Here is a 13,471-nt window from a genome sequence, read left to right as displayed (position 1 = left end):
AATGTCAAAAATGACGCAACTTCCGGCGACACGTATGACGCCGGAAACAGAAAACAGAATTTATGCTTTCCTGATAAATTACTTTCTCCAACGGTGTGTCCGGTCCACGGCGTCATCCTTACTTGTGGGATATTCTCTTCCCCAACAGGAAATGGCAAAGAGTCCCAGCAAAGCTGGTCACATGATCCCTCCTAGGCTCCGCCCACCCCAGTCATTCGACCGACGGACAGGAGGAAATATATATAGGAGAAACCATATGATACCGTGGTGACTGTAGTTAGAGAAAATAATTCATCAGACCTGATTAAAAAACCAGGGCGGGCCGTGGACCGGACACACCGTTGGAGAAAGTAATTTATCAGGTAAGCATAAATTCTGTTTTCTCCAACATTGGTGTGTCCGGTCCACGGCGTCATCCTTACTTGTGGGAACCAATACCAAAGCTTTAGGACACGGATGAAGGGAGGGAGCAAATCAGGTCACCTAAACGGAAGGCACCACAGCTTGCAAAACCTTTCTCCCAAAAATAGCCTCCGAAGAAGCAAAAGTATCAAATTTGTAAAATTTGGCAAAAGTGTGCAGTGAAGACCAAGTCGCTGCCTTACATATCTGGTCAACAGAAGCCTCGTTCTTGAAGGCCCATGTGGAAGCCACAGCCCTAGTGGAGTGAGCTGTGATTCTTTCAGGAGGCTGCCGTCCGGCAGTCTCATAAGCCAAACGGATAATGCTTTTAAGCCAAAAGGAAAGCGAGGTAGAAGTCGCTTTTTGACCTCTCCTTTTACCAGAATAAACAACAAACAAGGAAGATGTTTGTCTGAAATCTTTAGTAGCCTCTAAATAGAACTTTAGAGCACGGACAACGTCCAAATTGTGTAACAAACGTTCCTTCTTTGAAACTGGATTCGGACACAAAGAAGGTACAACTATCTCCTGGTTAATATTTTTCTTAGAAACAACTTTAGGAAGAAAACCAGGCTTAGTACGCAAAACCACCTTATCTGCATGGAACACCAGATAAGGAGGAGAACACTGCAGAGCAGATAACTCTGAAACTCTTCTAGCAAAAGAAATTGCAACCAAAAAACAAAACTTTCCAAGATAGTAACTTAATATCTATGGAATGTAAGGGTTCAAACGGAACCCCTTGAAGAACTGAAAGAACTAGATTTAGACTCCAGGGAGGAGTCAAAGGTCTGTAAACAGGCTTGATCCTAACCAGAGCCTGAACAAATGCTTGAACATCTGGCACAGCTGCCAGTCTTTTGTGTAGTAAGACAGATAAAGCAGAGATCTGTCCCTTTAGAGAACTTGCAGATAATCCTTTCTCCAAACCTTCTTGAAGAAAGGAGAGAATCTTAGGAATTTTTATCTTATTCCATGGGAATCCTTTGGATTCACACCAACAGATATATTTTTTCCATATTTTATGGTAAATTTTTCTAGTTACAGGTTTTCTGGCCTGAACCAGAGTATCTATCACCGAATCTGAAAACCCACGCTTTGATAGAATCAAGCGTTCAATCTCCAAGCCGTCAGTTGGAGGGAGACCAGATTTGGGTGTTCGAATGGACCTTGAACAAGAAGGTCCTGTCTCAAAGGTAGCTTCCATGGTGGAGCCGATGACATATTCACCAGGTCTGCATATGAGAGGAAACGGTGGGAATACGTAAGCTAGGTTGAAAGTCCAAGGTGCTACTAGTGCATCTACTAGGGTCGCCCTGGGATCCCTGGATCTGGACCCGTAGCAAGGAACCTTGAAGTTCTGACGAGACGCCATCAGATCCATGTCTGGAATGCCCCATAATTGAGTTATTTGGGCAAAGATTTCCGGATGGAGTTCCCACTCCCCCGGATGAAATGTCTGACGACTCAGAAAATCTGCTTCCCAATTTTCCACTCCTGGGATGTGGATCCCAGACAAGTGGCAGGAGTTATCCTCCGCCCATTGAATTATTTTGGTCACTTCTTTCATTGCCAGGGAACTCTTTGTTCCCCCTTGATGATTGATATAAGCAACAGTCGTCATGTTGTCTGATTGGAACCTTATGAATTTTGCCTTTGCTAGTTGAGGCCAAGCTCTGAGAGCATGGAATATCGCTCTCAGTTCCAGAATGTTTATCGGGAGAAGAGACTCTTCCCGAGACCATAGACCTTGAGCTTTCAGGGATTCCCAGACCGCACCCCAGCCCACTAGACTGGCGTCGGTCGTGACAATGACCCACTCTGGCCTGCGGAAGCTCATTCCCTGGGACAGATGGTCCAGGGTCAGCCACCAACGGAGTGAATCTCTGGTCTTTTGATCTACTTGAATCATTGGAGACAAGTCTGTATAATCCCCATTCCACTGTTTGAGCATGCACAGTTGTAATGGTCTTAGATGAATTCGTGCAAAAGGAACTATGTCCATTGTTGCAACCATCAATCCTATTACTTCCATGCACTGCGCTATGGAAGGACGAGGAATAGAATGAAGCACTTGACAAGAGCTTGGAAGTTTTGATTTTCTGACCTCTGTCAGAAAAATCCTCATTTCTAAGGAATCTATTATTGTTCCCAAGAAGGGAACTCTTGTTGACGGGGACAGAGAACTCTTTTCTTTGTTCACCTTCCATCCGTGAGATGTGAGAAAGGCTAGAACGATGTCCGTATGAGCCTTTGCCTTTGACAGGGACGACGCTTGTATTAGAATGTCGTCCAAGTAAGGTACTACTGCAATGCCCCTTGGTCTTAGAACCGCTAGAAGGGACCCTAGCACCTTTGTGAAAATCCTTGGAGCAGTGGCTAATCCGAATGGAAGAGCCACAAACTGGTAATGTTTGTCCAGAAAAGCGAACCTTAGGAACTGATGATGTTCCTTGTGGATAGGGATATGTAGGTACGCATCCTTTAGATCCACGGTAGTCATAAATTGACTTTCCTGGATGGTGGGTAGAATCGTTCGAATAGTTTCCATTTTGAACGATGGTACCCTGAGAAATTTGTTTAGGATCTTCAAATCCAAAATTGGTCTGAACGTTCCCTCTTTTTTGGGAACTACGAACAGATTGGAATAAAATCCCATTCCTTGTTCCTTTATTGGAACTGGGTGTATCACTCCCATCTTTAACAGGTCTTCTACACAATGTAAGAATGCCTGTCTCTTTATTTGGTTTGAGGATAAGTGAGACTTGTGGAACCTTCCCCTTGGGGGTAGTTTCTTGAATTCCAGGAGATAACCTTGAGAAACTATTTCTAGCGCCCAAGGATCCTGAACATCTCTTGCCCAAGCCTGAGCAAAGAGAGAGAGTCTGCCCCCCACCAGATCCGGTCCCGGATCGGGGACTACTTCTTCATGCTGTCTTGTTAGCAGTGGCAGGCTTCTTGGCCTGCTTACCCTTGTTCCAGCCTTGCATTGGTTTCCAGGCTGGTTTGGGTTGTGAGGCATTACCCTCTTGTTTAGAGGATGCAGAATTAGAGTCTGGTCCATTTCTGCGAAAGGGACGAAAATTAGGCTTATTTTTAGCCTTAAAAGACCTATCCTGTGGAAGGGCGTGGCCCTTTCCCCCAGTGATGTCTGAAATAATCTCTTTCAAATCAGGTCCAAATAAAGTTTTACCTTAGAAAGGAATGTTAAGTAATTTTGTCTTGGATGACACATCCGCTGACCAAGACTTTAGCCAAAGCGCTCTGCGCGCCACAATAGCAAACCCTGAATTTTTCGCCGCTAATTTTGCTAATTGCAAAGCGGCATCTAAAATAAAAGAGTTAGCCAATTTAAGTGCGTGAACTCTGTCCATAACCTCCTCATATGGAGTTTCTCTACTGAGCGACTTTTCTAGTTCCTCGAACCAGAACCACGCTGCCGTAGTGACAGGAACAATGCATGAAATTGGTTGTAGAAGGTAGCCTTGCTGTACAAAAATCTTTTTAAGCAAACCTTCCAATTTTTTATCCATAGGATCTTTGAAAGCACAACTATCTTCGATAGGAATAGTAGTGCGTTTGTTTAGAGTAGAAACTGCCCCCTCGACCTTGGGAACTGTCTGCCATAAGTCCTTTCTGGGGTCGACCATAGGAAATAATTTCTTAAATATAGGGGGAGGAACAAAAGGTATGCCGGGCTTATCCCACTCTTTATTTACTATGTCCGCCACCCGCTTGGGTATAGGAAAAGCGTCGGGGGGCACCGGAACCTCTAGGAACCTGTCCATCTTGCATAATTTCTCTGGAATGACCAAATTGTCACAATCATCCAGAGTAGATAATACCTCCTTAAGCAGTGCGCGGAGATGTTCTAATTTAAATTTAAATGTCACAACATCAGGTTCAGCTTGATGAGAAATTTTTCCTGAATCTGAAATTTCTCCCTCAGACAAAACCTCCCTCATGGCCCCTTCAGATTGGTGTGAGGGTATGACAGAACAATTATCATCAGCGTCCTCTTGCTCTTCAGTGTTTAAAACAGAGCAATCGCGCTTTCTCTGATAAGTAGGCATTTTGGATAAAAGATTTGCTATGGAGTTATCCATTACAGCCGTTAATTGTTGCATGGTAATAAGTATTGGCGCACTAGATGTACTAGGGGCCTCCTGCATGGGCAAAACTGGTGTAGACACAGTAGGAGATGATGTAGTATCATGTTTACTCCCCTCATTTGAGGAATCATCTTGGGCAATATCATTATTTGTGGCAGTACTGTCCTTACTTTGTTTGGACGCTATGGCACAATTATCACATAAATTTAAATGGGGAGACACATTGGCTTTCATACATATAGAACATAGCTTATCTGAAGGTACAGACATGTTAAACAGGCTTAAACTTGTCAACAATGCACAAAAAACGTTTTAAAATAAAACCGTTACTGTCACTTTAAATTTCAAACAGAAAACACTTTATTACTGAATATGTGAAAAAGTATGAAGGAATTGTTCAAAAATTACCAAATTTTCACCACAGTGTCTTAAAGCCTTAAAAGTATTGCACACCAAATTTCAGAGCTTTAACCCTTAAAATAACGGAACCGGAGCCGTTTTTCAATTTAACCCCTATACAGTCCCAGATACAGTCTTTGCTAAGACCCAACCAAGCCCTGAGGGGAATACGATACCAAATGACGCCTTCTAAAAGCTTTTTCAGAGATTCTTAGATCCTCACACATGCATCTGCATGCCCTGCTCTCAAAAAACAACTGCACATTAATGGCACGAAAATGAGGCTCAGTCTATGACTAGAAAGGCCCCCTGACTGAAAAAGGTGTCCAATACAGTGCCTGCCGTTTTATAAACGTTCCCCAAGATTATAAATGTCAATAGTTAGCCTAAATTTGAATAATATGCACAAATAAAGCAATCGATTTAGCCCAAAAAAATGTCTACCAGTTTTTTAGCCCATAATAAGCCCTTTATTCTGTTTGTTTTTGACTAAGAAAATGGCTTACCGGTCCCCATGAGGGGAAATGACAGCCTTCCAGCATTACACAGTCTTGTTAGAAATATGGCTAGTCATACCTTAAGCAGAAAAGTCTGCTAACTGTTTCCCCCAACTGAAGTTACTTCATCTCAACAGTCCTATGTGGAAACAGCAATCGATTTTAGTTACTGTCTGCTAAAATCATCTTCCTCTTACAAACGGAAATCTTCATCCTTTTCTGTTTCAGAGTAAATAGTACATACCAGCACTATTTTAAAATAACAAACACTTGATAGAAGAATAAAAACTACATTTAAACACCAAAAAACTCTTAACCATCTCCGTGGAGATGTTGCCTGTGCAACGGCAAAGAGAATGACTAGGGTGGACGGAGCCTAGGAGGGATCATGTGACCAGCTTTGCTGGGACTCTTTGCCATTTCCTGTTGGGGAAGAGAATATCCCACAAGTAAGGATGACGCCGTGGACCGGACACACTAATGTTGGAGAAAAGATTTTTTGCGCCAAAAAAGTCTGCGCCAAGAATGACGCAATAAAATGAAGCATTTTCAGCCTCCGCGAGCCTAACAGCCCACAGGGAAAAAGTCAAATTTTAAGGTAAGAAAAAATGATTGATTCAAATGCATCATCCCAAATATGAAACTGACTGTCTGAAAATAAGGAATGTTGAACATCCTGAGTCAAGGCAAATAAATGTTTGAATACATATATTTAGAACTTTAAAAAAAAGCGCCCAACCATAGCTTAGAGTGTCACAGAAAATAAGACTTACTTACCCCAGGACACTCGTCTACATGTTGTAGAAAGCCAAACCAGTACTGAAACGAAAATCAGCAGAGGTAATGGTATATATAAGAGTATATCGTCGATCTGAAAAGGGAGGTAAGAGATGAATCTCTACGACCGATAACAGAGAACCTATGAAATAGACCCCGTAGAAGGAGATCATTGCATTCAAATAGGCAATACTCTCCTCACATCCCTCTGACATTCACTGCACACTGAGAGGAAAACCGGGCTCCAACCTGTTGCGGAGCGCATATCAACGTAGAATCTAGCACAAACTTACTTCACCACCTCCATAGGAGGCAAAGTTTGTAAAACTGATTTGTGGGTGTGGTGAGGGGTGTATTTATAGGCATTTTGAGGTTTGGGAAACTTTGCCCCTCCTGGTAGGAATGTATATCCCATAAGTCACTAGCTCATGGACTCTTGCTAATTACATGAAAGAAATAAGTAATAAAGCCATTGCTATTTGTCCTCCATAACAATGCTCGTGTTATTGCTTTCAATATATTTTAATAAAATGGCACAAACCTGTTTCTAACTTGCAAAATGCATTTTAAGCTCTGAAAATTTACTTTATAATTTATACTGAGACTTCACAAGTAAAACTGAATTTTGTGACTTGTCACAGAGTTGGTAATGTGAGGAGTTTTCTTAGTACGTGTTTAGTAGTGCAAGTGAATTTTTTTTCTTTATTTTTAGATATGTTCTTTATTCACTGGATCTTTACAACGACAGCGCTCATTATGCACTCACAAAGTTTAAGAAACAGTTTCTTTATGATGAAATTGAAGCTGAGGTATGTTTTTTTATTTTTTTTAGCATGTGTTTATATCTGCTTGTACGAAGTCTGTGCTTATAGATGAAGAATTGAACATTTAAAGGGACATGTTAACATAAATTCTAATTTTTACGTCCTACAACTGTGAGAGAGAAAAAAAGGTATTCTATATATTCCTATAATGAGAGCATAATCCAATAAAATAGCTGCTGCCCCCTTTTTAAAGTGCCATTATAGTGCAAAAATACCTCTGTGATCTAAGCCTTTTCAAACTGCCCCCTTATTTCAGTTCTTTTGACAGACTTGCATTTTAGCCAATCAGTGTTGGCTCCTAGGAACTCCACGTGCGCGCGCACAGTGTTATCTATATGACACACATGAACTAACACCCTCTAGTGGTGAAAAAATGTTAAAATGCCCTGAGATGAGAGGCGGCCTTCAAGGGCTTAGAAATTAGCATATAAACCTCCTAGGTTTAGCTTTCAACTAAGAATACCAAGAGAACAAAGCAAAATTGGTGATCAAAGTATATGGGAACATTGTTTAAAATGGAATGCCCTATCTGAATCATGAAAGTTTGTTTTGGAGTAGACTGTCCCTTTAAAGTACAATTGGGAGCTGCAGAGAACTTCTTGTCCAGAGTGGACATGGCCAGTGAGCCAATCAGCATCTGTAGTTGCACCACCCAGCTACTTGATTGTCATTTTTGCACTTTAATAGCCATTTAAGTACAGCAATGATAGGGGTAGACGTGTACATCCTGTCTGTAAGGCTATGCTAAATGTTATTTTCTCTTGTTAAGTGTATCCAGTCCACGGATCATCCATTACTTGTGGGATATTCTCCTTCCCAACAGGAAGTTGCAAGAGGATCACCCACAGCAGAGCTGCTATATAGCTCCTCCCCTCACTGCCATATCCAGTCATTCTCTTGCAACTCTCAACTAAGATGGAGGTCGTAAGAGGACTGTGGTGTTTTATACTTAGTTTATTTCTTCAATCAAAAGTTTGTTATTTTTAAATGGTACCGGAGTGTACTGTTTATCTCAGGCAGTATTTAGAAGAAGAATCTGCCTGCGTTTTCTATGATCTTAGCAGAAGTAACTAAGATCCTTTGCTGTTCTCACATATTCTGAGGAGTGAGGTAACTTCAGAGGGGGAATAGCGTGCAGGTTTTCCTGCAATAAGGTATGTGCAGTTAAAATATTTTTCTAGGGATGGAATTTGCTAGAAAATGCTGCTGATACCGAAGTAATGTAAGTAAAGCCTTAACCCCTTAATGACAACTGACGTACCAGGTACGTCCTGCAAAAACTAGCAGTTAGTGACAATGGACGTACCTGGTACGTCAGTTGTCTAAGAGAGTGCTGGAAGCGATCGCAATCGCTTCCAGCAGCTCTCAGGGTATTGCAGTGATGCCTCGATATTGAGGCATCCTGCAATACCCTTTAAAAAGCATCCGATGCAGAGAGAGCCACTCTGTGGCCCTCTCTGCACCGGTAGCGATGGGGCCGTTCGTTGGTGGGTGGTGGGTGGCAGCTTACAAGGGAGGAGGGTGGGCGGCCCATCGCTACCCGGCATCCGGTTCCTACAAGTGCATTGTGCATGCCGGATGCCGGGAGCGAGCGGAGGGGGGGCCTGCGTGCGCGCGTGTGCGTGTGTGCGCGCGTGCAGCAAACACTGCCACCAATGAATTTTGTTAAGAGGGAGGGGGGGGGGGGGCAGCAAACTGTAAAAAAATTAATAATAATAGGATCTGGTAGGGTTAGGGGGGGTGGGGGTACTGGGGGGGGGCAGCTACACTACAGAAAAAAATGGAAAAAAAAACATTTAAAAATAAAAAAAAAACACACTTTATTTTTTGGGGAAAACTGGGTACTGGCAGACAGCTGCCAGTACCCAAGATGGTGGCAAATAGGTAGGTGGGGAGGGTTAGAGAGGTGTTTGGGGGGGATCAGGGAGGTTGGGGGTTAAGGCAGGGGTCCATCACAGCTGAATAATTAAAAAAAAAAAAAAAAAAAACCCCACCCCACAATTTGGGACAATTGTGGGGTGGGGGAGGGAAGAGAGCTGTCTGGGAGGGATCAGGGGGTGGGATGTGTCAGGTGGGAGGCTAATCTCTACACTAAAGCTAAAATTAACCCTGCAAGCTCTCTACAAGGTACCTAATTAACCCCTTCACTGCTGGGCTTAATACAAGTGTGGTGCACAGCAGCATTTAGCGGCCTCCTAATTGCCAAAAAGCAACGCCAAAGCCATATATGTCTGCTATTTCTGAACAAAGGAGATCCCAGAGAAGCATTTACAACCATTTGTACCATAATTGCACAAGCTGTTTGTAAATAATTTAAGTGAGAAACCTAAAATTGTGAAAAATTTCACTTTTTTTTTTATTTGCTCGCATTTGGCGGTGAAATGGTGGCATGAAATATACCAAAATGGGCCTAGATCAATACTTTGGGTTGTCTACTACACTAAAGCTAAAATTAACCCTTCAAGGTCCCTACAAGATCCCTAATTAACCCCTTCACTGCTGGGCATAATACACGTGTGGTGCGCAGCTGCATTTAGCGGCCTTCTAATTACCAAAAAGCAACGCCAAAGCCATATATGTCTGCTATTTCTGAACAAAGGGGATCCCAGAGAAGCATTTACAACCATTTGTGCCATAATTGCACAAACTGTTTGTAAATAATTTCAGTGAGAAATCTAAAGTTTGTGACAAAATTTGTGAAAAAGTGAACAATTTTTTTTATTTGCTCGCATTTGGCAGTGAAATGGTGGCATGAAATATACCAAAATGGGCATAAATCAATACTTTGGGTTGTCTTCTAAAAAAATATATATACATGTCAAGGGATATTCAGGGATTCCGGGCAGATATCAGTGTTCCAATGTAACTAGCGCTAATTTTGAAAAAAAGTGGTTTGGAAATAGCAAAGTTCTACTTGTACTTATTGCCCTATAACTTGCAAAAAAAGCAAACAACATGTAACCATTGGGTATTTCTAAACTCAGGACAAAATTTAGAAACTATTTAGCATGGGTGTTTTTTGGTGGTTGTAGATGTGTAACAGATTTTGGAGGTCAAAGTTAGAAAAAGTGTGTTTTTTTCCATTTTTTCCCTCATATTTTATATATTTTTTATATTAAATTATAAGATATGATGAAAAAAATGGTATCTTTAGAAAGTCCATTTAATGGCGAGAAAAATGGTATATAATATGTGTGGGTACAGTAAATGATTAAGAGGAAAATTACAGCTAAACACAAACACTGCAGAAATTTAAAAATAGCCATTGTCATTAAGGGTAAGAAAACTGAAAAATGGTCCGGTCATTAAGGGGTTAAATACAGTGATGGCGACTGGTATCAGGCTTATTAAGAGAGATACATACTCTTATAAAAGTGTATTTTCTTTCATGTAATTAGCAAGAGTCCATGAGCTAGTGACGTATGGGGATATACATTCCTACCAGGAGGGGCAAAGTTTCCCAAACCTCAAAATGCCTTTAAATACACCCCTCACCACACCCACAAATCAGTTTTTACAAACTTTGCCTCCCGTGGAGGTGGTGAAGTAAGTTTGTGCTAGATTCTACGTTGATATGCGCTCTGCAGCAGGTTGGAGCCCGGTTTTCCTCTCAGCGTGCAGTGAATGTCAGAGGGATGTGAAGAGAGTATTGCCTATTATGAATTCAATGATCTCCTTCTACGGGGTCTATTTCATAGGTTCTCTGTTATCGGTCGTAGAGATTCATCTCTTACCTCACTTTTCAGATCGACGATATACTCTTATATATACCATTACCTCTACTGATTCTCGTTTCAGTACTGGTTTGGCTTTCTACTACATGTAGATGAGTGTCCTGGGGTAAGTAAGTCTTATTTTTGTGACACTCTAAGCTATGGTTGGGCAAGTTCTAAATATTTGTGTTTAAACATTTATTTGCCTTGATTCAGGATGTTCAATATTCCTTATTTCAGACAGTCCGTTTCATTATTTGGGATAATGCATTTGAATAATCATTTTTTTCTTACCTTAAAATTTGACTTTTTCCCTGTGGGCTGTTAGGCTCGCAGGGGCTGAAAATGCTTCATTTTATTGCGTCATTCTTGGCGCTGACTTTTTTGGCGCAAAAAAATTTCTTTGTTATTTCCGGCGTCATACTTGTCACCGGAAGTTGCGTCATTTTTGACGTTTTTGCGCCAAAAATGTCGGCGTTACCAGATGTGGCGTCATTTTTGGCGCTAAAAACATTTAGGCGCCAAATAATGTGGGCGTCTTTTTTGGCGCTAAAAAATATGGGCGTCATTATTGTCTCCACATTATTTAAGTCTCATTGTTTATTTGCTTCTGGTTGCTAGAAGCTTGTTCACTGGCATTTTTTCCCATTCCTGAAACTGTCATTTAAGGAATTTGATCAATTTTGTTTTATATGTTGTTTTTTCTATTGCATATTGCAAGATGTCTCAGATTGACCCTGAATCAGAATATACTTCTGGAAAATCGCTGCCTGATGCTGGACCTACCAAAGTTAAGTGTATTTGCTGTAAACTTGTGGAATCTGTTCCTCCAGCTGTTGTTTGTAATGAATGTCATGACAAACTTGTTAATGCAGATAATATTTCCTTTAGTAATGTTACATTACCTGTTGCTGTTCCATCAACATCTAATACTCAGAGTGTTCCTGTTAGCCTTCTTAATGGATTTAGAAACAAAATTTCTTATGCTATGTCTGTTATTCCTCCTTCTAGTAAATGTAAAAGGTCTTTTAAAACTTCTCATTTTTCAGATGAATTTTTAAATGAACATCATCATTCTGATAATGATTCCTCTGGTTCAGAGGATTCTGTTTCAGAGGTTGATGCTGATAAATCTTCATATTTATTCAAAATGGAATTTATTCGTTCTTTACTTAAAGAAGTTTTAATTGCATTAGAAATAGAGGATTCTGATCCCCTTGATACTAAATCTAAACGTTTAAATAAGGTTTTTAAATCTCCTGTAGTTATTCCAGAAGTTTTTCCTGTCCCTGATGCTATTTCTGAAGTAATTTCCAGGGAATGGAATAATTTGGGTAATTCATTTACTCCTCCTAAACGTTTTAAGCAATTATATCCTGTGCCATCTGACAGATTGGAGTTTTGGGACAAAATCCCTAAGGTTGATGGGGCTATCTCTACTCTTGCTAAACGTACTACTATTCCTACGGCAGATAGTACTTCCTTTAAGGATCCTTTAGATAGGAAAATTGAATCCTTTCTAAGAAAAGCTTACTTATGTTCAGGTAATCTTCTTAGACCTGCTATATCTTTAGCGGATGTTGCTGCAACTTCAACTTTTTGGTTAGAAGCTTTAGTGCAACAAGTAACAGATCATAATTCTCATAGCATTGTTAATCTTCTTCAACATGCTAATAATTTTATTTGTGATGCCATCTTTGATATCATTAGGGTTGATGTCAGGTATATGTCTCTAGCTATTTTAGCTAGAAGAGCTTTATGGCTTAAAACTTGGAATGCTGATATGTCTTCTAAGTTAACTTTGCTTTCCCTTTCTTTCCAGGGTAATAAATTATTTGTTTCACAGTTGGATTCTATTATTTCAACTGTTACTGGGGGGAAAGGAACTTTTTTACCACAGGATAAAAAATCTAAAGGTAAATTTAGGTCTAATAATCGTTTTCGTTCCTTTCGTCACAATAAGGAACAAAAGCCTGATCCTTCCCCTACAGGAGCGGTATCAGTTTGGAAACCATCTCCAGTCTGGAATAAATCCAAGCCTTTTAGAAAGCCAAAGCCAGCTCCCAAGTCAACATGAAGGTGCGGCCCTCATTCCAGCCCAGCTGGTAGGGGGCAGATTACGATTTTTCAAAGAAATTTGGATCAATTCGATTCACAATCTTTGGATTCAGAACATTGTTTCAGAAGGGTACAGAATAGGCTTCAAGATAAGGCCTCCTGCAAGAAGATTTTTTCTTTCCCATGTCCCAGTAAATCCAGTGAATGCTCAAGCATTTGTGAAATGTGTTTCAGATCTAGAGTTGGCTGGAGTAATTATGCCAGTTCCAGTTCTGGAACAGGGGCTGGGGTTTTACTCAAATCTCTTCATTGTACCAAAGAAGGAGAATTCCTTCAGACCAGTTCTGGATTTAAAAATATTGAATCATTATGTAAGGATACCAACATTCAAAATGGTAACTATAAGAACTATTCTGCCTTTTGTTCAGCAAGGGCATTATATGTCCACAATAGATTTACAGGATGCATATCTGCATATTCCGATTCATCCAGATCACTATCAGTTTCTGAGATTCTCTTTCCTAGACAAGCATTACCAGTTTGTGGCTCTGCCGTTTGGCCTAGCAACAGCTCCAAGGATTTTTACAAAGGTTCTCGGTGCCCTTCTGTCTGTAATCAGAGAACAGGGTATTGTGGTATTTCCTTATTTGGACGATATCTTGGTACTTGCTAACTCTTCACATTAGCAG

The 13,471-nt window shown here is 40.8% G+C and overlaps 1 protein-coding gene across 2 annotated transcripts in view; it reads left to right on the top strand.

Annotated features, from left to right (window-relative positions):
• The window catches only part of CYFIP1 (cytoplasmic FMR1 interacting protein 1), a 543,505-nt gene that overhangs the window by 166,078 nt on the left and 363,956 nt on the right, over positions 1-13,471 (top strand). For both annotated transcript variants that reach the window (XM_053707734.1, XM_053707733.1), the window contains exon 18: positions 6,900-6,996. In XM_053707734.1, the coding sequence (XP_053563709.1) occupies positions 6,900-6,996 (97 nt within the window). The remainder of the gene's footprint in view (positions 1-6,899; positions 6,997-13,471) is intronic.

The sequence above is a fragment of the Bombina bombina genome, chromosome 3 (assembly GCF_027579735.1).
Source record: "Bombina bombina isolate aBomBom1 chromosome 3, aBomBom1.pri, whole genome shotgun sequence".
Classification (NCBI taxonomy): Eukaryota; Metazoa; Chordata; class Amphibia; order Anura; family Bombinatoridae; genus Bombina; species Bombina bombina.
Note: the sequence above shows the minus strand (reverse complement) of the source record. Positions and strands in the feature narration are given on the sequence as shown.